Source organism: Lonchura striata, chromosome 6, assembly GCF_046129695.1.
Source record: "Lonchura striata isolate bLonStr1 chromosome 6, bLonStr1.mat, whole genome shotgun sequence".
NCBI lineage: Eukaryota > Metazoa > Chordata > Aves > Passeriformes > Estrildidae > Lonchura > Lonchura striata.
Window position 1 is genome coordinate 45,171,919 of NC_134608.1, and position 23,546 is coordinate 45,195,464.

The 23,546-nt window shown below is 42.4% G+C and overlaps 1 protein-coding gene across 4 annotated transcripts in view; it reads left to right on the forward strand.

Moving 5' to 3' along the window:
- TSPAN4 (tetraspanin 4) overlaps positions 1–23,546 on the forward strand; it is a 418,694-nt gene that overhangs the window by 221,502 nt on the left and 173,646 nt on the right. For 2 of the 4 annotated variants that reach the window (XM_021555172.2, XM_077784245.1), the window contains exon 4: positions 5,349–5,428. In XM_021555172.2, the coding sequence (XP_021410847.1) occupies positions 5,366–5,428 (63 nt within the window). In that variant the 5' untranslated portion in view covers positions 5,349–5,365. Of the gene's footprint in view, positions 1–4,520; positions 5,429–23,546 lie in introns of those variants that run through there. The other 2 variants (XM_021555173.3, XM_021555171.3) reach the window with 2 other exon arrangements.

The following is a 23,546-nucleotide window of genomic DNA, read 5'->3' on the forward strand; positions in this document are numbered from 1 at the left end:
TAGGTACTGAAAGGCTGCTCTTCTCCAGGCTGAACAACCTGAACTCTTTCAGTCTTTCCCATGAGGGAAGGTGTTCCAGCCCTCTGATTGCTTTGGGGCTCTCCTGCGGACCCACTCCCAACAGGTCCATGTCTTCCTTGAACTGAGGATTCCAGAGCTGGATATGGGCTCTCATCAGAGCAGAGGGGCAGAATCACTTCCCTCAGCCTGCTGGCCATGCTGGCCAGTGTCCCCAGGTCCCTCTGGGCACGGCTGCTCTCAATCCCTTCATCCCCCAGCCTGTGCTGATGTGGGAGGTTGCCCCCACCCAGGTGCAGCACCTTGCACTTGGCCTTGTTGAACCTCGTGAGGTTTCCATGGACCCACTTTCAGAGCTTGTACAGATCCCTGTGGATGGCATCCCATCCCTCAGGTGTGATGACTGCACCGCTCAGCTGGCTGGCATCTCAAACTTGGCGAGTGTGTGCTGTATCCCACTATGTCACTTACAAAGATGCTAAACAGTCTTGGGCACGGTTGAGCAGAGACTGAAAACCTGTGGCAGTGTGAGGCTGACAGGTTAAAAATAATATTCTCACTCTCTTTGCTTTGCTCTTTTAGTCATTTATATTCATACAAAATGAATATACAAAAACAAACAAGTCAAAGACTCCATCACAAGGCTTTTTTTCCTCCTACCTGAAACAACCAGCTTGGCCCTGAACTTTGTTTCACCTTCCAGTCAGAAGAGATGTTTCTCTTAGACTGTTGGAAGAGGTACAATTTTTATAAAACCTGCATCACTGAATCAAACATAACCAAACAGTAGCTGCAAAGAGTGCACAGGGTGAGGAAACAAGGGATCTCTCTCCAGGCATATTGCTGAAGAAAAAGACAGGTGGGGTCAGACAGGTTTGATTAACACTTTTCTGTGGTGATCTCTGTATGTAGATGAAATTTAAAAGTTGAGCATTTGGAATGTATTCATGAGTTAATCACCCTCAGCTGATTTCAGTACTGTGGTGTGAAGCAAATCTGGTAACTCACAAAAAGATGCCACTCTTGTAGTAATGTTTGATCTTAGTCATGTTGTTCACTGAAGCTACTGGGATTGATGTCACCTGTCATGTGCATGCCTTTGCACACTCCTTTGTTGCAGAACGGGGGCAGTTGTGACATCCATACCCTGTTTTATATAGTGTATTTCACTAATACCTTCTAGCAGGGTTCTTAAAAATTTTATTTTGTGGATCACTTCTTAACGAAATATACTGATGTTAATTCAAAGTGGGTTGTTTCATTAGGAGGATGGAGCAGGTATGCAGAATTTTGAAGACGGTGACCAGAGGCATTACTAGGGGGAAAACCAGTGCAACCATTAAAGGACTTGTGAGAGTAAATTAACGAGGAGGTGAATTAGTGCTGCATTTTGTGTGAGCTGAAGGCACTGATGTCTTGTGATCCTGAGTGCTAAATCATGTAGGAAGAAGAGAAAGTGGTATTCAAAATAATGAGGGGGGTGGTGTGGGGTCTGTGCAGCTCAGGGTGAGGTGCAGAGTGTGGTTGAACAAGCAGCTGTGTGTCTTCAGGTGAAAGCTGAGGCTGCTCAGAGAAAGGGTGTGAGGCATAACACAGTTAAGAGATCTGCCCCTGTTGCCCAAACCTTTTACAGTTTATTGCCTGGAGTTCACCTGATGTCATTAGAGTGAGACTGCTGCCTCTTCTCTTTCAGGGCCAGAGTTTTGGCTGGAGACAGTGAAGGGTTACCAGCACTCCACTCAAAGTGGCAGGGACAGAGTTGTTATAACCTAAATGGTAGCGTGCCACCAGAATCAATACAAATTGAACCTCTGCTGGCGAGACTGCACAGTGCTTGCTTTCTTGTGTAGAGGAATCAATATGAATTGGCCACAGGATGGGAATATAGAGATGTAGCTGGGGAGAGAAAAAATAGATGTTAAGCAGAGGTGAACAGAGGTCACTAGGTCCACACTGTGATTTTAGGCTCAGTCATTAACAAAAAGTTTTGTGAAAGCTCTAGTTTGCCTGCCCTTTGGGTCACCCTTTAGACACAATGGCCCAGCGATGCAGTACTTCCAAGGTTTATTCTCCTTGGTTCATACATTACTTTATTGTTAAACTGCTTAAATGTCAGCACAGGCCCCAGCATGCCCTTTCCATTCACTTCACACCAGGGATGGGCAAGAGTAGAGTACACCAGCCCTTCTCCTTTTGTTGATTTCCCTCCATCCCCATGCAGGACATCCCTCCCTCATGTAAGCATGTCATCCAAGCTGCAGTTAGCCCGTTGGTGCAACATTGCTTTCTCAAGGATTTCCCATTTAGGCTAGAGATCCTGACTGGGTTTCCTGGTGTAGAAGATTTAATAAAATAATGATTGTAATGCCTGTTTACTAAATGACTGTGTTTCTAATTAGCTGTTGTTATTGTAATAAGAAAGAACAGCAACTACTTGAGAGCTACATTTTACACTTAAGTGCCTTAAAAAAGTTGTCGTTTCCATGAGATGTGCTACGGGATGATGGTGAAAAGAGGTTGGAGGAAAAGTACCCTTTATTGTAAGGGTTATGCAGGATCTCAGCCTTCCTCATGCATTTTCTGCATCTGTCTGAAATATATCCACTATGTTTATTACTTTTTATTTAAAATAAACATTTAGAAACTCTTCCTTCTACCTTAGATCTTAGCTTTATGAATTATTCCACTGTATTAAGGACTTAATTCTTTTAAGGATTGATGATTTCTTGCCTTCAGGAAAGGGGAAGGCAAATGATTTCTAACCCTTTTCTTATCCAGATAGCAATGAGCTGCCTTTGGGCTTCAGTTGTCTAGTTTACGGTAAATATGCCAAATTGTCCTCTGTTAAATGTGATACCATGGGCACCCTTGCTAAATAACAGTTATCTGACTTGTCACTGCTTCAGCATAATTTGTGTGCTGAGCTATACCCAGTTTTTCTTTCACCATTTAATATGATGCTCTGTGCACAGGCATTTTTCTATACTGACAGAAAATGTAGAAAATACTTGAATAATTTTTGGGTATCTATTACCAAATTGGTCTAGTTGTAATACAGGTGAAGAGAAAGGTTGGAGGCAGAACTGTTTGGTACCACAGGAAAAATTAATAGTATATTGGGAACTCAGGGAACAGATCTGCTTCCATTGGACCATCTTTATGTGCTAGGGAAGGAGGACTTCTTTATGGGAGCGGAGTTCGTATTGTACAGGAAAGGGAGGGGAGTAGAAAAGGAATTCTAGAATTAGGGAAATCAAAAGGTGGAAAAATTTTAAGTCATCAAAGTTACTGAAACAGATGGTGCAGGAGTTATTACCCTTGTGTTTTGTGCTCAGGTTCTTTCTCTCTAAAGCTTGCACAAGGTATGGTCAGTGTATTTATAGTTTGTGGAGGAAATGAAGGGAAATAATTAGACTCTAAGTTTGCAGTTTGTAAATTAACAGAATTAGAGGGTGGTTTGCAGGGGCGAACTGCTTAGGCTATGTGCAAAACCAGCTCATTTTACTTTTACTAATTTGTTCTTTAATTAATTGCTGCCCGTGTCTCTTGATTTGTGCTGAGACTGGCAAGATGCTTCATGAAGGAAACCAGTTTTCATCTTGATTAATTCTCTGCTGGGCAGGCGTTTAAAAAAAAATGTTAGCCAGCCATCTTTTGACGTAGTTTCAGTAGGTTACAGTCAAAATCAAAGGGCAGACAGAGGAGGAAGGCAGAGAGGAGGCAGACAGATAAGGAGGTGGCACACACGGAGACAAGTGAATTGCTTGCACAGGGCATTTGGGGCAAGAATGGTAAATGAGTCTTGCTTTCCTGAGTATTGATACTGTAATTGCCACGGTTTCCGTAAGATTTTTCCATCCCGAAAAAGTTGTGTGTGGCACATTTCCAACTCTTTACTGCCTGTGGGAGCTGTCAGATTTTTGGGAAGTGCTCCCCAGCGTACGGAGCTTGATGCCGATCAGTGCGTTCTGACAGGGGGACAAATGATCTGGCCGTACGTGGTGCTGAGTGATGGTTCCGTGGGACTGAGCGAATTAGGAACACCCCGGTGATGGATCTGCCGCGGAACAAACGAGCCATCCGGCGCGGGGAGCACGGTCTGTCCCGGCTGTGTGAAGGTACGATACCTTCACAGCACTTAGTTATTCCCGTTCCTTTCGGCAGCGCCGCCTGTGTATCGGGCAGCCCCTGAAAGCCGCCAGCGCCCAGGTCGGGGCTCGGCGGGGGCCCGCGGTGCCGGGCGGGGCTGTGAGGGCGGGGTGTGGGCCGGGGCCGGGCGGGGTGTGGGCCGGTGCCGGGCGGGGTGTGGGCCGGGGCCGGGCGGGGTGTGGGCCGGTGCCGGGCGGGGTGTGGGCCGGGGCCGGGCGGGGTGTGGGCCGGTGCCGGGCGGGGTGTGGCCCGGCGGGCGGGGTGTGGCCCGGCGGGCGGGGTGTGGGCCGGCGGGCGGGCAGCGCCATTGGCGCGGCGCTCGGAGGAGGGGCGGCCGCGCCGGGAATGGGGCGGCGGGGCCGGCAGCCACGGGCGCCCGCCGCGGGAACGGCGTGCGGGGATCGCGGCGTGCGGGGATCGCGGCGCACGGCGATGCGGCCGGGAAGGGGCCGCGGCAGCTGCTCGCCTTTCGGATAATTCCTGCCGCGGATCTCGGGCAGCGGAACTCTTGTCCGTGTGTGGCATGCGGAGCCGGGGTTTTGTATGGCATTTGCGAGCCGAGCGAGGTCACGGTTCCTTTTTTAAAAATTCTTTGCTCTGGGTACAGTATATCTCTCTCTGATTTTTCCTTCCCTGGTAGCGGGGTGGGCCGGGAGGGACGATCGTGACAGTGACGGGAATGTTTACTTGTGCAGAAGTCTTTCTCATGTGGAAGCACGCTGCTCCCTAACTTCTGGCTAAGCAGACTTCAGTTCACCAACTTTGCTGCCGCACAGCAGGCGTAACTCCTTGGCAGGATGGCAGTCGAAAGAACAGCTGGTGCAAAGCAATAGGGGATTCCTAGCGAGGAGGAGGAGGAGGAAGGACGATCGCCAACCTTTCGCCCGACGGCTGTCAGAGCAGCAGGAACGGGACAGCTGAAGCCACCATGCGCAGGTCCAGCACCGATGAGTCCACCTATCACAGGAGCCCTTCCCTGGACAGCAAGGATTACAGTTTCCCAAATGGCGCCTTCCGTCGATACAGCAGCATGTACGGTGGCCAGTTCGGGGCTGCCAGCAACTCTTTTTTTGGATTTCATACCAACCCAGGCCCGAAGGCCACCAAGGCTAAGTACACGACCCCCAAAGGAAACAAGTACGTTGTCTTTTACCTGGATCTCTCATTTATTTTTCTCCTAGAACTGAAGAGGTGCAGCATGGCTCACAACTGCCTGCAGTGTATCAAGTACCTAATGTTTGTTTTCAACCTTCTCTTCTGGGTGAGTACATGTTTGGAACCATGAAACAGTTGTTTTTGTGTCTGTTTACTGAGATGGAAGGTGAACTTGTTGCTGCTTTTAAACTTGGGAGTTGAACAAAGTGGTGCCTAGGCTACTGTTTTTGTGGCCTCATTAGTTTGTGTAGATAACCTGCAGGGGGTTTTCTTCATCCTCTCATTTCCTGGCCTCCAGCTGCATTTAAAAACTGTGGGAGAAGATAAAAGAGTGTGTTTATAGAGGTCAGTTTCATGAATGCCTTCATCACTTTGTTCCAGTGAGAGTTGTACACTTTTTCATGCCCTGATCTTTCATTCTTATATGTGTTTGCCTCAAAAGTTATGCATAGTCCTAGAGAAATCACTGAGGCCATTCATGGTTGTAAGGTTCAGCACGTGCTTACATCCATTGCTATATTGCAGATGGCACACTTGGTACATCAGAACATTAAAGCCTGTATCAGGAAACTCTAGGTGATCGTTCTCTGTTACTGTCAGTGCTGGGTCCTGGCATTGCCATTCCCTGTTGAAGACGTGAGTGGAGAGAGACCAGAGTGCTCCTCTCTGCTTCTGGGGCTGCTGCTCTGTGCCAGGAGCTTATCAAATTTCTGTGAGGCATGTGTGTGTTGTCATCTTTTTAATAAATGAGGTGGCTGGGCACTTCACTACCTGTGATGGGGATTAGGCTCTAGCTGGAGACTAGAGAAGCTCAGTGGGGGGGGACCCACGTCACAAATACTGTTAGTCCTGTAAAAAAGGGGGTAGCATGTTTGCTAGGGCAGGACGGGATTTCTAGTTCAGTGTTTCTTGTCCAGAATCCCATGTGGGAAGGTCTGTTACACCATCCTCAGGAGGTGCCTTTAGAGGGCTTGTTCCTCCCAAATAGCTTATTAAGATGCTGAGGGAAATAAGGAGAATTGTGAAGCGGCACCCCTCCTGTCCCTACACTCAGGGAGGGTGTGTGTGTGCAGCTGGGTGTTTCTGTGCCGTGTTACTGATTGTCTGTGCTCTCCTGAGTTGCTGGAGGCGCTCAGAGGGCTGTGGGTGAGATGGAGAGAGCTGTTCTCTAGTGTGCGCTGCTGTACAGCTGTTCAAAGCCAGGCATGCTGCAGTGCATCAGAAAACACAAAGTGCAGGCAACTCCTGCTGCCCTGAGTCATACCAAGAGTCAGGATGTGACAAACTAGTGCAAGTCCCCTGAATTGGCACAGTGCTAACCAGAGCTGTGAAACACAACTCTTTGTATCTATGCGAGTTATGCGAGTTGGTAGAAAGAGTGTTGTTAAGGCTGCATTCTGTCTTTCAAGGCTAACTCTGGTTGCTTCTGCTTCCCTAAAAATCATCTAATATTTATTGCAGTTTACTCCAGAGCTTTCTGAAAAACACAAACACTATCTTTCTTGCTTTTTTAAGTTCTGTGCCTCTACTGACTCCCTGGTCGAGATTATGGATAGCAGTGACAGTTGAAGTGCGAGTTAGAGAAAATAAGTAGGGTGCTGACATTAATAGATCTTTTCAGGACTGTGCACAGCACTGCCTCAAAGGATACAGGCATTCTGATTTCTCTTGCAATATTTATCTTCCACTGAAACGTATCCATGTGATGAGAAGAGGTACTGCTGCAAGTAATGTGTGTGTATTTACAAAGGCAAGGTGTGTGTATTTACAAAGGCAAGGTTGACATAATAACTTATCTTTGACATGCTTTTCAGTAGGAACACCTTAATGGTTTGGGAGAGAAAGAGAGGTTTCTGCCTCCCCCCTTCTGCCTCCTTGGAGCATCAGAGCTCCTTCAAGCTATGCTTGGAGGGAGAGAAAAGGTGGGGGTCCCAAAAAGAGAATTCCTGTGTGGCAGCTGGGCTCTAGGTGAACTGAAGCATATGAGCAGGGGAGTGGGTGGTGTCAAATACTGCAGCACAATCTCTGTTTTGTTTCCCTTTCACATGCTACCTGCGCAGCAGGAGTGATAGATGATGATCATGTCCAAATGAGGTTTGCACAGCATGTAGTTGTAATAGATGCAGCTCTTCACCTTCTCACAGTGAAGAAAGTAACTGAAAAGAGATAATTTTAAAGGTACTGGCTAGCCTCTCCTTAGTAAAAGGAGAAAAAAAATTTTCCATTTCTAGTGATGAGAAATTGTAGCATGATTACAGATTGATGATATTGTTATTTTGTTTTTTGTGTTGTTTTCAGTTATCTGACATGTTTTACTTTGTGAAATTAAAGGAAAAGCATGTCTGCAAGAAGATAGGATTTCTCTTTGCATACATGCTCATGGAAGTTTTACTGGCTCCACCTTTCCTCTCTAACCTTCTCTAGGTAGTTGGTTAGTAACAGGCAATAGTTTAGGTAGGAAGGGGAATGTATTTTTCATGTATTAAGAACAGTCATTGCATTAAATGAATTAAATGCCTATTATAGCCTGTTCCTGCTCTTGATTTTATTTTGAGAAAATGCTTTGATTTCTGTCAGAAATAATATTTTCATCTTCTTCTTCCCGTTCCTATTCACTAAGTCCAGTGCATTTTGTTCATCCCTACAGCCTATTTCCCAGTACTTTCAGCTGTCTTCCTCACAGTGTGGCAGAAAACAGTCCTCAGCCCTGTGCAACTCCAGTGGGATTTGTGCTGCCTTTCTGAGGAAAAGATCCTTTCCTTACAATACTTGTGAATTTATAGGAAGCAAATTCTCTGAGACCTTGATTTTAAATGTTCTTGGCAGGCTTTGTTGGATTAGGTGCTGCGCTTCTGCTGTAAAATTTTTAAAAGCTCTCATATAACTGAAAACAGAGCAGATTTCTCCTCCCCTTTCTGATGGTTAAAAGAAGCACAAAGCTCCTTTAAAAGTGTCAGAGGCTGAAGTACCTTGTCAGTGTTGATGCTGAATCAGTCCATTGGTACAGCAGACTAACAGCTATTATTGTAGAGAAAAGGATTGGTTACTCCTAAAATAGTTCATTTCTCCATGAGGAGCCCTGCACAAATTGCTCTTGGTACATTTGCAGCTACTCTGGGGTATTAAGGTCCTGAAGCATGGGCAAAACAATATTAAAGAGCAGCACTGCTTCTCTGATGGGAATTGCCATTCAGAGGCCATTCCCTGGAACAGTGCCAGTTGCAGATGAGCTGTCATTGTATCACTGCACTCACTGGTTTGTAAGCTCCCAAAATAACTTTTGCCACCTGATACAGAATACTTGCCTGGCTTCATTCATTTTTATTGACTTTGATTTTCATTTGTTGAATTGCTGAACCCTTGAGACTAAAGATCACCTCAGATGATTGCAGAGCAGAATGTTTTTATTTCATAATGAAATATTTTTATTTTTCTGCGACATACCCAGGGAAGAACAGTTGTTTTCCACATTCTCCTCCAGACATCCAGAATTTCTTCACAGTCAGTAAAACAAACTTTTCTCTTTCTGTGCTTTTAATCTAAGTGCCTTCTCTTTTTTTTTCTTTTTTAATTTCCTTTTTTTTTTTTTTTTTTTTTTTTTTTGTGAAAAGGATGGGCTATATCCTAAAGGCTGAGAGAATTCTGTAGAAAGAAAAGCATCATTTCCTTAATCCCCTTGATTTATGCAGCATTCCTACTTGTTTGAGCTTCTACCTCCGAAACCTTCAAGACTCAAAAAAGGACGTTTGCTAACTGTACTCTGTTGCCAGTGGCTTGTGCTTTCCTTAGATCCTGTGCTAGGGAAAACTACCTAGAGAGGCAGCAGTTTACCCTTCAAATAACTGAATAACTATAGCTGACTTTTCAGGTAAGGCTTTAGCCAATAGAGAAATTCAACAGCAAAATGCTGTTGTTAGAAATCTAGTTATAAAGAAGAGGTGGCAACGAAAAGAACGGAGGCAAGGAAGTTTATTATTTGTCAAACTTGCCATTAGTTATTTCTGTGCATTTGTCTCCTTTCCATTGTTAAAACATACTGCATTTGTATGCACTGCAAAGCAGTCAAAGCTCTCAAATCTTTTTTTGTGAAAGCTCTAATTTCATAGTCGGTTCCCAATGATGCAGAGTAATAGTCACTGCTCTCTTGAAAACTTGGGAGTTGCCATCTGCTGGACACACTGTGGCTGAAATGAGCAGCTGGAGTTCTGCTTTCCACCTTCCTGGATGTAGAGGTGAGGCAAGGCACTTTGCTTTCTTTTGCCATTTGGTCCATATTAAAATTCCCAGCCGATACAGCCCTGGAAATGCTTTATCTTGGTTTGCGAGACACAAAGTGCAAATCTGAAATGTATGGAAACACAGAGCCAAAGAAGTGACAGGTAGCACTAGTGAATGCACCAGAATCTGTGTGGGAAAAACCCCAAGAACCTGCTTAATCTGATTCTAGGGTCCAGCTCTGGGTCTCTGACTCTATCTTTGTTGCTGCTGATACTTTGTGAACCACAGTTTGAGAAGCTCTGCACCAATGAGTGCTCCTGGCGTGGTGCACTGGTGATACTGCCAACATTACTCACATTTAATTAGAAGGAGAGGAAGTAATGAAAATGAGAAATCCCTCATTACTGGCATTGTTTTACTTCCTTGCACTCCAGCAGCACAGGTTGTCTTGTAAGAACTATGCAAATGTTTATAATTTGTGGAAGACTGACTGCGCAGGACAGCTGGAGAAGGGAACAGCTTGGTCTGAAAATGCACTATGGGGTACTGGATTGTGTTCAAGTGATCCTGGCCAAATTTGGCCAGAGGGTAAAGCTAGAGGGGTGTCTCTTCATTTCACTGTACCTTGTTGGGAAACCATCTGACATTATTAGCTTGAGAAGAGCTGTTGGCTGGAAGGTGGAGAATTTTGTAAGAGAAACAGCTGATTTCATTGAACTGGATTCCTTTTCCTTCATCTGCATCCTCCACCAGTCAGCTGAATGAGATTGATGGTTAAAACAGCCAGAAGCTCTACAGATTGTTAGTGGCTGAGGACAGCAATCATTTTTTGGTTATACTTGGCTGCAGTCTTAAATTAGTTGAAAAAGAATTACCAATAGAGCAGTAAGCCATTTTGAAAGCAGGTCCCCCATTTCATCATCATTATGTGCAAATGTTCTCTGATGGGCAAGGGCTGCAGCCCATCCCATGGAGCTGAGCTTGCCAGTTGCAGCTGCTGGGTGCCCTTCTGCACACCTCAGTCGCATCCCCACCAGCTGGGTGCTGCTCCAAGAAGAAAGTTTGATTAGAAGTAAGTCAGGCTGTGTGTTTTCAAATGTGAATAGTGACAAAAGCCTGATTAATCAGCAAAGCAGACTTTGCTTCTGTGTAATTAAAACATGGGAAGTTTACCCCAGAATGTAATTTTCTCTAGCTGCCTCTGAGTTTCTGATTCTCCTTTGTTACTTGCCCCTTCCAGAAGCTCCTCAGTCTGATTGACATCTTTCTGAGGGTTCTCTGAGGATGTATTTTTGAGGAGCATAGCCTTTAAAGAAAGAAGAGTCATTTGATGTGGGAATTACAGACTTTAAAAAATGCCATTTTCATGAGAAGCAGAACTATTGAGGGCTGATCTCAAGTGTGAGAGAGATGATTATATTACCTGATGTCTGATTTGTATGGGCCCCAATTAGAGCTTTTTCCACAGTGGCACTATTCATACAGTCCCTCTGCTGTATGGGTCCTGATGTCTAATAGGGACTAAGGATCATGCTGGAGTCATATCTCCTGGGGAAGGCGTTGCTAAGGGCTACATTTACTATCTAGATGCATACCTTCTGAAAACTTTTAGGAAGTTAATGACTTTAGAAGAATACATATTTGTCAGATCAAACTAACAGTGGGAAATGGGCTCATGAGTTATTCATGGGATACTCAGCCCAAACAGTTCTTTTTCATAATCATCTTTTTCTTAGGAAACCAGGTTCAGAAGGCTGTTAATAGAGGAAAAAAGTTACTTTAAAGTTGACCATATAATAGATATAATTTTCAAATTGCTTACTGCTTCTGTTTCTCAAGACAAGAGCAGTTTCATAGTATTAGGTATATTTGCCATCACGTTGATAAGCAGTGAGTAGATCCCACAGGATATGGCCATGTTGCAGGAGTGGACAAACTGGCCTCTTTAAAGCAGTGAGGCAAAAGGCTGCGAATATGATTCCCTCTTCTGGACAGTGACAGCTATTAAATCTATTGCAGCCAGTACTTTGACCTACACAGAGAAAGAAAAAAGGCAGGTGAGATAATTTTTGTCATTATTCCTCTTCCTTCTTTTCTTGGCTTGAAGACCTTTGAAGGCTAGCCAGTTCTTTTTTATACAGGATTTCTCATTACTGGAGCTATGATCAAATAACTGCTACAACATATGCTGTCACCTCATAGTTCATTCTGCCCATGTGTTACATCCCTTTCACCCCCTTTGGGTCTTTATTTTAGAAGAAAAACCTTCATACCTTTTGGCCAGGGTATTGTTTGCAACTCTTTATCCACAGAGTCTACAGGAGGATGAATTCCCAGTCTCATTTTGTCTCCAGACACTATTTTTAAATCATTATAGCTGTTATTACTGCAGCGTGATTTATTTATTTAGAATGCAACTTTTGGCTAAGGTTGCAAATCTGTACAAATTTGAATAATATACAGTATCTATATAAAATGTATAAAGACACTTTTTTTCTGTTATTTTTAGTGTATAAACTGAGCACTGCAGGGTCAGAAATGAAATGTGGTGTTGGGTGGAATGAATTCTGCATATTCATGAAGATTGGAGACAGTAAATTGTGTTCTTAGTACTGTCCTGTAATTGTTTCTGTGGGAAATGTTAAGCCATCACGAGATGCAACATAAGTAAATGAAATTGAAATTGCAGCCTGTAATTAGACTGTCATGCTGAAACACATCTTACATCTGTCTTCAGTATTAAAACCTCTTCTCCAAAAGCCCCTTCCTGCCTGTGTCAAGTGTGAATGCATGCAGAGCCTTATAACATGTTTCAGCTTAGGCTTGTTCAAAGATAACATTGAACATTTGAAATAGTGGTTTGAATGAGGCATAAGGTTTGATATAAAATGACAAAGGACCAGAATGACTTGGTCTTTTAAGCTTTTTCATGTTTGTTTTGTTGGTTGGTTGTGGTTCTTTTCCCCCCTGCTTGCTTTTCCAGATTGCTCACATAGCTCTTTTTACTCTCTCCTTGACCATATCAACTTTATTTGTTCACAGGTACTTTAAACAGAGTACAGCTGCAGCAGGTATTGATCTGTGCCATCTTAATGTTGGAGTCTCTCGGAGCTGTATGGTTTTGAGTGAGTTTCACACATGCACACAGAATTACACACTAGCACCCAGCAGCTGCTGTGGCAGAATTGGTGGCTCCAACTTGTTTTAGACTTTCTCCTTCCTTCTTCAATTGCCAGTTGTTTTATCCTTGCTGTCTTACACAATTTTTAGAAGGGAGAGCACTGAGAATATATTATATTATCAGTAAATGCATTTATTCACTATATGAGCACCAAGACTAAGTACCTCTTTGTGCTGCTACACTTGGAAAGGCTCAATGGCTTCCTCCATGGGAGACAGTTCTGGGCTTCAGAAGTTCTGATGGTTTTTTGCCCTGCCGTGCTGTGCTCTCCCATTAGTGGTACTTGCAATCCAGTCTTGTCGCAGTTCCTGGGACAAGCTGGAAGTCACCTGTAGTAGTGGCAGGGCTGCACATCTCCTTGGCAAGCACCATGCGAGCACCATACATGAGTGTGTTTGGTTTTGTTGAACATTTGGATTCTTCTCTAGGTCATCTTGCTATAGAGCATTTCTGTGACGTTGCTGACTTACTTTACTCTCTCAATATTCACCACTGGCTGTTTTGAAGGTGTATACCAGGTCAGATGGCCTCTTCTATAAAACATAAAACAAAGCTCCAGTTTGTTGTGAATTGATGAAGCATTCAAATAATTTCTTGCTTTTTATTTTAGTAACAATATTTTAATATCCCCTTTTCCGCAGTAGAAGCCAGAACTTTAGATGTGGTTATTCGTGGCCAGTTTGTTACACTGTTTTTGTCCTGAAGTTCCCCTACAAATTAAACTTCAGTTGTATGCTATCCACCACATTGCTCCTGACAAGTTTGTAAATGTTTGTAAACACTCAGCCTTCATATTGACCAGTTGAACATTTATACTCTTGTTTTGTAAGTCACATTCATCCAAGGTTGTAGGATAAATTGGTTATTTATGTCTCAGTAAATCTTCTCACTAATTCATCTGGAGCAGCCTGGAAAGGAGCTGAGGGTGACATATTCAATACCATTTTTTTTGAACAAAATAATTGGAACTCTGGATATGAATTGAGTTCCACTGCCACTTGCAGTCTGTTAAAAGTTCCAATCATTGAAGGCCAGAGTTTTAACACAGCTGCCATCTGCTTTGTACTTATTAATGCAGAATACTTGGTAGATTTAGAACGACTTTGTAAACTAAAATAAAGAAGACAGGAGTGGTCAATGCTGCCACTGCCAAAAAATACACTGAAGCATCTTTGGACATGAAAAAGCAGACATTATTTCATTGTTTAGTCACAGGTCATTTCAGGACCTCCAACCACAAGACATTTTCACTTTTGCAGTGAACTAGTGCTTTCCTTGTGTTTGTAAGCCACAGAGTGTATAGTAATAGAAGTCTGGTGTGAAAAAGGAGAGACCCTGAGAGCTTTATGGCTCCTCTTTCAGTGCAAAGAAAACCAATTTGAGTGTGCATGAGTCCATTCATCAGCCATATGTATTATAACCAGTAAGAGCTCGTTTTCAAGTTTTCATGGCTCCCTGTCCTTTGTCAGTGGTGGGATTCAGTTTGTATCATGGAGGATGTGTCATCTGTCTTGTGCTGCTTTGGTGCCCCTGCCCTCCCTCCCTGGCAGATGTGCTGAGGGATCTCCCTGTGCCTCTCAGTTGGGGTGTCAGAGCTCGGTGTCACGGCTGGAGCACACAGCTGCACTGCTTCTCTTCAGTCAGGCTTTTCCTGGTGCTCCTTACTGGGAAAAGCTGAACCTAGAGGTAATCATGATCACAATGCTTTTGGTAGCCAATCTGGAGAGTGTCTAACATTTCTGGCTAAACTCTTTCATCCCTTTTCTTTGTCAGCACTGTTGCATTCTGAAAAGGCTTAATAACATGGCAGCAAACAATTTGTGTTTCAGGGGGATCATAGGGCAGGTAAAATTACTGCTCCAGTGCCACAGGGAGGTCTCAGATTCAACTCAGAGGCAAAGAAACAGTGTAGTAAGTTAGGATTTATTTATGTGACTAAGCATCACCGAAACCCTGTGTGTAATTTATGATTACTTCCGTTTTTATTATTTGGGTAAATTCGCAGGACCTGAAACATTTTTACCATACTCTCAGCAGTCTGTATCCTTGATTATGCTCTTGTGTGTTAATTACAACACTTATCCCTTCTCTCACTCCAATTTCCCTTTGTAAGTATGTTTTAGGTAGATAATTCTTGGAGAAACATCGACTAACAGTCACTGAGAAAAACAGTGTACCTAAGGAGAGCATGTGTCTCTACTTATGGTACTGGTTAAATTTTAATCCTGAAAAAACACAGACTGGACAGTCCCATGGTTTTTCCACTGCTGACACTAAAGAGATGTTTCAGTACTCCAGTAAAGCCTTAGATGACATTCTTGCATTTTCTAAGTACTGAATTTCTTTCTGCCTTCATTTCTCAGCAAATACTCAGTAGGACTTCAAGATTAAGGCTCTGGTCTTTCATCAAACACAGGTTTTGTTTTCCTTTTATTTTTTAGCTACTGGTACCTTTCTCTTAAGTTCCACTTGCTCTACCCAGAAGTTATTATTTTCAGGCTGGAGCTTGGAAATACTTCGTTCTTTGTCACTGCAGTTGAATTTTCTCTCTAGAACAATATCCAACCTATTCAGTTCTTAGCTTAGTATTTTTAGCACAAGCTGCTGACAGTTACACATCGGCTTCGCTGCGATAGCAGTGTGCATTTCCCTGTGCGTGTGTTGGGAGCGCTCCCTTTGCGACCAAATCCATTTTAGTAACTCCATAATTCTGATGTGAAATTATGAAAACAGCAGAAGGCCCTTCAGTATAAATCTCACCCCACCTAGCTGGAGGAGTATGTATGTCTGTCTCTGTGTGATACTTTGTTGTCCCCTGGGCTTGGCACTTGTACCCAATTTTCCATGGGCTCCAAATATAACTGGCCAGTTAAGAAGCACAACATTCTCTGGCACATTCTTCTTCAGCTTGTTATACTTTCTCACGTCACCCTATTTCTTTCTGAAAGAATATTACTTTAACAACTTCTGTATATATTGCCACTTTTTAAATTTCCTACAGAGTTTAGCTTTGACCCAAACTTCATTTGTATTATGAAATTGTTTGCGACACTGCAAGTACACCATGACATTGCTCTGTTCATGGCATGCTTTTGTTCAGCAAACATTCAAATGATTATATTGCAGCTCCCTGGCATAGACATAACATGAAAAGTTACTAAGCATAAGAAAGAAAATGCAAGTTGAAAGCGATAAAGGATGTCATACTGTAAACCATTTGGTGCAGCATGTGCACTCGTCCTCATCACGTGGCTGAACCAGCTGCACAAATGCTCCATATTGCTGGTGAGATCCAAGCTAGGCCTTCATGCTTCAGTCACATTTGATGCCATCAGTACCTGTTTTTGCATTGCTTCCCTTTGCTTATTATTTGTGAGTTAATCCTCTTTGTGCATCATGTCGTTCTGTGATAACTAGCAATGCTTTGTTAATTTTTTTTAATTTCAGCCAGAGATCTTTCCCCCTCTTTTACTCTGTCTATAAAAGTGTAAAGGCTCTGTGGACACACAGTGTCAGTGGGCTGGGAGCTCTGTAGGATTCACATAGTTTTGGCACATGCTTTGCTGTCTGCTGGTATAACAGGAGCTGTTAGGTTGCACAGCAAGTTACAGGCTTAAGTTCCCAGTATGCCCAGTAAAACAGCCATCTTTTTCTCATCACAGACATCATTAGCGGTTGTGGGTTGTTTCAGTTGCTCAACAGAGTTGTCAAATCTTTCCCTTGTTTACCAAACAGGTCCATTTTCCCCAAGTATCAGTCCAGTTTAGCTTGTATTCTGACAGTGTGTCAGGTTTCTCACAGATGCAGTGCTTCACACAATAGATTTAGTTGCATTTTTGGTTTTGTCTCTGCAGCTTCACTTGCTCTGTTATGTTTCTGAAATAGGCTCTTGCCTCTATTGCCAAATGCTTTGTCCTTTCTTTCTAAGCAGTATTTGTAAAGGGAGGAAGCTGCAGGGGCACAGCTAGTTTCCTTACAGCTGTGCTGTGTTAATTAGCTCCAAACCTTTAAGCCTCAGCTACCCATGGACTCTACTGCAAAGTTTATGTGGTTTCTGCTGCCGAAGACAAGGCAGGCAGTGCCAGAGGGCTCAGATGGAGCTCAAAGCTGCAGGGAGCTGTCCAGCCTGGAGCTCCTGAACCCCGGGCGCGGCTGCCGTACAGTTCCTCCTGCAGGAGGTGTGGTGGGGCAGCAGGGGTGCCCATGCCAGCATTGCTTAAGGGAGGGGTTTCAGTGTCCTGGCTTGCAGGCTGGAGACACGTCCTTGTGCCAGTCCATACTTGTACCTCTACCTCTGCACAGGGGATGGTGAGGAGGAGAGGGAACAGAGCCTCTCTGTGGGGTTGCAGTTATGGGATCAAGCACAGCCTTGCTCGTCTTGGCGCTGCTGTGGCCAGTGGCATTTATGTGTGAGGCTTTGGTGAGAATGTGGAGGGGTGTACTGGTGTATGCCAGTAGTGTGGAAATGTGGCTGTTCTCCAGCATATGAACAGGTAGGTTTCATCAGGAAAAGCTGAGCTTTATAAAAAGGGACAGTGAGAAGATTTTACAACTTTATCAAAGTCCTGGACACATTTTCTGAAATCTCTAGGGTCTTCCAAAAGGTTTGAAGAAGCTTTGTTCAATGCTGCTGCTGATTTTGTCCTGACCTGGACAAGCATATGCTTGAAAGAAACCCACGAAGAGCTATAGGAAACAACAGCTGGATGTGTTCACCTCAGACATACTTTTCTTTTGTGTGAAATGCAGAATCGTTTGTTTTATCTGAACCATTTCATCACTACATGCATGTGTGTGTGCACGTGTATGACAGAGTGAGATAACTGAGTTTTTGTGAGTGGGTGTTCAGTTTTGGCTAACAAGATCCTGTTTCACTTACAATTTGGAATAACAAGTGACAGCAGTGGAACTTAGAGATCCCTCAGGTTTGGAAGTTATAATGATTACACCAAAACAGTAGGTGTATATGTTGGGACAGGTGTATTTTGTTCTAGGGGGGGAAATATACATTAAGTTATATCAATATTTAGGGATTTTAAGAGAAGATCATCTAAATTTTCATTAAATACATAGTACAAGTTAAGAGATGAGAGGCACTGTGTATATATAAGAGGGGTATAATACAAGGTAATTATTTTACCAAGATCCATAGATAATTGAATAGGAAGTCTCAGTAGACTTTTTTAGTAGGTTATATTTTAGGGAAGGAATTCACAAACCAGGCTATTTACTTACTGTTGCTTCTTTGAAACTCTTTTTGATAAAATAGAAGATTATCACTAACATTACTGGGGAAGTCTCAAAAGATTTAAAACAAACAATTTCCCTTTCTATCCAACTAAAAACAATACCTGAGGCACGAAAACAAATGCTTTTGTTCTCAGAAAACCATTTGAGCAATATCATCAAAGCAAATCCTTGTTTCTATATAGTTGCTCTAAGATCAATACAGTGAGCTCAGTGTAGGCCTCTGCAAAGCCCCCATCACCATGTTTGTGCTGCAGGACCCAGTGCTCATCTCCCTCATTGGAGTAATTTTGCTCATGTCAGACAGCTTAACTGCAGGTCATTAACTGTACAATTCTGTTTTCTAATACAGACACTGCTTTTAAAACTTTGAAGGAGATTAAATAAAAACCCGTAATATTTTAGACTGGCTTTGCTCGCAAGGTTTTCTTAATTTATGTTTCTGCTTAAAATTAAATATATTATTTAAAAATAATTCTTATATATAAACTGGGAAAATATTCAGGAGAGCAGAACTTTTAGTCTTTTGGAAAACAATATCTTTTTACAAAAGCAATTATCTAAAGCAGCCATTCCAGGCTATTAGGTGGTTAATAGCTGTGCCAGAAGAGAAAAAAATTGTCAGATGTTATAGCTGGAAGTGAAGACATTCCAGAAGAGATGTGCTTTGAGTCTGTGTCATTTAGAGTGTACAATTATATATGTTCAGTAAGAGGAAGGAAAAAAGAGGATGTTTGAAGAACCTATGTGTTTCTTTAACTTCTTCAAGCTGTTGTCATGTTTTGGTCATTAATTACTATATAATTTCTATGATTGGGTATAACTGGAGTCATCCACACTGGAAAGATTTTATGATAGTGACAATTTTGAGTCTGGTGTCCTCAAAAGGGCTCATAATCCGTGTCTTGTTGAATTTCTATTATGGCTGAACGTGGTTTGACTTTATTTAAAGTCTCTCTCCTTTGCCTGCAGAAGACAGGATGAGCTTTGCCCTTGAATAAGGCAACTGTGGCATGAATTGCAGAAAGTGGGTCCTCACCTCTTGTTTCAGACTTGTGATTCTCTTACCAAATGTCAAGCCTGAGCAGAAGTGTTAACCATGTTGTGTGTGGTGTCATATAATCCTGGATTTATGTGAAAGGCAGAAGGCTGAAGCAGTTTCAGTGGTCTTGGATGCTCTGCTTCTAATTGTCTGCTTAAATCCCTTTTTTCAAGTGAGAAAAGTCCTGAGAATGGCACAGCAAGACTGAGTTTTCTTATAACACTGTGTTAACCTTTTGTCAGATTGCATTTAATTTTCACCTCCTACCTCTGTGCCTACTGCTGCATCTCATACTGGGTTTGTTTTTATGAAAACTACAAAATAGGCTCTGCTTAAGAAACAGCTGCAGAGGGCTTGGGCTTCTTGTATCTTGAATAATTGTAGTAACTTCTGTAATCTTAGAAGAATATATCTGCAGTCTTACAAATTACCTACAGAGGAATACTGCTTCTGCACTGTCTCTGTGGGTGCTGCTGGGCTGGCAGGCATCCTCTTACCCCTCCACAAGTCTCTGCTTTGGAACTTGCCCTTTCTGACCTCTGTTTTTGCTCGTTTGCCTCTGTTGGAGATTTACTCTGTCTCTGCAGGCACAAACTGGTGGGTTTGTTCTTTAGATGATATTGCATGAATATTGTTGTGTAGACAATGTTGACAGGGATATTTTAGTATTATTCTTTCTTATTTCATTCGTATAGACTGTACCCTGAGTTTTGAAAAGAAGCACCTCGGACCATTGAACTGGAGGATCTGTGTCTCCCTAAGAAGATTTTATCACCAAGAAAATACTAATGAGCCGTCTCTTAAATTTTCTGCTCTTCCCTGGTTATTTGTCTCTAATTGTTAGGTGGTCTCTTTTGAGAAGCTGAAACTTGCTGTCTGCTTCTTTTGAAAATATTATTAATTGAGCAGGAAGTTTTATTAATAGCTTGAACTTTATAGTTGTCCTTGACACTCCAGAGGGTTTGTGCAGTGATCTAGTTATTGTTTATTCATGACAGTCTTTTTAATTACCTTTGATCCTAAGTTCCTAGCTGTTCCTTCCAATCTACTACCTGTAAGCCTGACAGAAGGATCATACAACTGGGAGAGTTTAATTCTGCTGTCAGGCAGAGCTGAATAAGGTATTAAAAATGTTTACTCCTGAGTTAGTTGACCAGGCTCTTAAAATGTGAAAGCAGTTCTACAGAAACAATGTAAAATGTAGCATGAATTTGGAAACCTCTGCACTTACTGTATTTTAGAGGAGCACATGCCTGTTAAAGAGCATAGCAGACTCAGAGGGACAGAGGCAGCAGCACTGTTATATTTTGAGTGAGTTTCTAACAGGTTCTTAGTTTTCATTTCTTGGCAACATTTGGTATAATAGAATTGAAGGTGCTTTTTATTTTTCTGCAAGTCAAAGTGGCTGGTGATGTGCCCAGGGCAGCTTCCATTCTGCCTCCTATGGGATTTGTGTAATTTTTAGAAGCTGTGGATCATTTGGTTGAGAAAATTATTTGTTTTTGAAGGGTTACACATGCCAGTTCCTGTGGAGCATTATTCCCACTTCTTGTAGTGGTGTCATATCTGATGGAGGGGCTATGGACTGTGATACCATACCACACTCCTGTAGTTGCACATATGATGCTGCTTTGATTATTGAGAAATTATGTCACCAGCCAGGGCTGTTGGAGCCATCACTCATTGTCTGAAGAAACTTGTGAGTAGCAGGAATATCTCAAGCATGTCCAGGCTTAGGTGTTGAGGAAGTAAGGAAGGACAGGAGTGCTGATGCCTAGATTTGGGATTTGCATGTATCATTCACACTTTAAAAGTGTAACTTTGATTTGTGTGTCTTAAAAAACGCCTTTCTTATTTATCATTTTTAAACCATTAATCAACAGTACTTAGCATAGTTTTTGCCTGCACTGTGATTTCCTCTCAGCACATTACTGAGGAGAACCAGTGCCACAGCTGTAATCTGCTAAATATTCTGAACTGTCTTGATTCTGTGACTTCTACCCAGCATTTTCCCTACTGATTACAGCTTCTCCTTATAGTCTTTAGGGAAGAGATCCTAAAGAAGGTTTGCTACTGATTCTGCCTTTGCAAAAGTGGCCACTCATCTGAATGTCTCCCTTCTCTTTGTTGCAGGAATTGAGCTAAACATTTCCTTTGGGTGGTTTTATTGCAAATTATTTTTAGCATTGTTATTATGATTGTTCTGAATCCTCATCAGCTCTATCCTCAACCTATTCCCTTTTATTTTTGTGGCATTGATTTTTCATCACACATTCATTATGACATTTGATTTGTGTCAGACACCTTGGAAGAAAGTGCAGAAAGCCTAAAATGGGCAATTATTCCAGACTGTTGATGGCTATCTTAACTGGGAACATTAAGAACATGTATATAAAGCCCAGAATAGTGTTTCAGTTCTCTTGAAACCAGTGTGACTAATTCCACAGTTTCCAGTAAGATCTGGGTTTCACTGGCATTTTCTGCTTGCTCTGAAGGTTAAGATAGTAATTTTCTCAAAGATATGTACTCCTACAGCTGTAGTTTTAAAGGTATGGTTTCCTCTGATCACTCAATATTATCTTTGTAGGTTACAGGATCTTTCAGTAGAGTAACCTCTCCAGTGGTTATGCCCTTATCCGTCCTTCCTGAATGGCACATCCCATTGATTTTTGCCACTCTGCCATGCTCAGGAAGTGACTCTTGTCAAAGCCATTATTGGCAGTTGTTCTGACTCATCTGTTTTAGCACTGGAGCTTCTCATATTGATGAACAGGCCTGTATTGCTTCTGGTTTTGGGCTTGTAAACTTTTTAGCCCCTTCCCATTTCCCCCTTTTTTCCTTAATATTTTTAAATTCAAGACCTCTAATACCCTGAAAGTATGCAAGATGTACCTTTTCTGTTTTGGCCTATTTTTCCTGTAGTCCAGTTGTGCATATTCTGTCCTTGTCTTCAGTTATCTCTTGATTATTTGTTTATTTGTTTCTTTTATTATTTGTTATTTGTTTAGAATTCTAGAAATTGTCTTTTCCTTAACATTGCATGGTAGGTGTTTTGACAGAGAATGCTTTACTCATTCAAAATCTTACTGACTCAAACCTTAAATGTGGCCTGTGCTAGGGAGAGTTTTATCAACTCCCTATAAGAACCTGTTTTCCTGATTTACACAGGAACTAGTGGGTTATCTGATAGAAGCATCCCTCCGTTGTTTTAATCAATTGCTACATTTCTCACCTTCAAACTAATTGGACCTGATTTGACATAAAGCCCATGTGTCTGGAACCTAAGCCCGGGATGCACAGGAGAGGTGGGCTGGGGAGGATTATCCACAGTGGATCTGATTACCACATGCTTTTTAGCTTTATCAGGATTCTTGGTTTTATCACAGGGGTTGTGATCTATATGTTGTAGTTCCTTACATGTAAGAGAGCAAGTCCATGCTGGCATTTGTCCATGCAGGCTTTTATTGTCAGACTTTCCCTGTGATCATCTGATATGGTTTCACTAAATATGCTCAGTTGTAGAGAAATATGTTGGGTATTAAGATGTGTTCAATGATGAATGTGCAGAATCCAAAGACAATTCCTAATGTTTTTCTCTTCCTTTCTCACATCTCTGCTTTCATTAAGTGTATAACTGATAGGTATCTCTGCAGTAAATAGCAATTAGAAACATTCATCTGGTAAGGCAGCGAGCTCCTGATTACGCAAAATACTGCAAGTCTGTGAAATCCCAGGTCGTGCAAGGACTGCCATGCTGGCAGAAGCAGCCCATTTTGTCAGGATGATTCCATGGTGCTGTTTGCTGCCTGGCTGTGGGGGAGGATGTAAGGGCTGCTTTCCTTTGGCAGCTACCGGTCCTCCTTATATTTCAGTCTATAGTGAAACTGCATGTCAGAGTGCACTGGAGTGTTAAAGGTTCTCCACAATTCTGCAGTATGTACAACCCCAGGTGGCAGAGCTGCCTGTAGCCACAGCAGGCTGCATAAAGGAAAAGGCTCAGACTCCTTCTTTCTTGCTGCTCTTTCATGCAAGTGATACCAGCTTGTAGGAAACCTAGGTGTTGTCTTCAGCTGTTCCTTGTATCTGTGTTTCCATTGCAGTGAGACTCTGTGTCACCCAACAGACTAAAATACTGTAGGTTTATAATTGGATGTAGTTGGAGAAAAAAATGAGCAATAAATTTCATAGCCAAAAATTAGTCCATGAGGAGTTTTGGATTTTTTTTTTTTAATTCTTATAAGCAAACTTTATCAACCATTCTAATAAAGGCAGTTTTTTCTTATATTCTAGCCCCAGTTTCCCCCTTGTACTATTGTGACTATATTAACCTTTTTATTATATCTATACTTCCGCTTCTGGCTAGCTAGCTAGCTAGATAGATAGATGAAGAAGTTGCTCTGCAACATATTTTTCCTAAACTGAACATCTCACCCTGGAGGCTCATCCAGTTTTCCAGAAGCATGTTTGTCAGGGTCCTGGATAAGCAATCTCATTTTCTCTAGATTATACTGCCTAAAAGATAACATAAGAAAATCT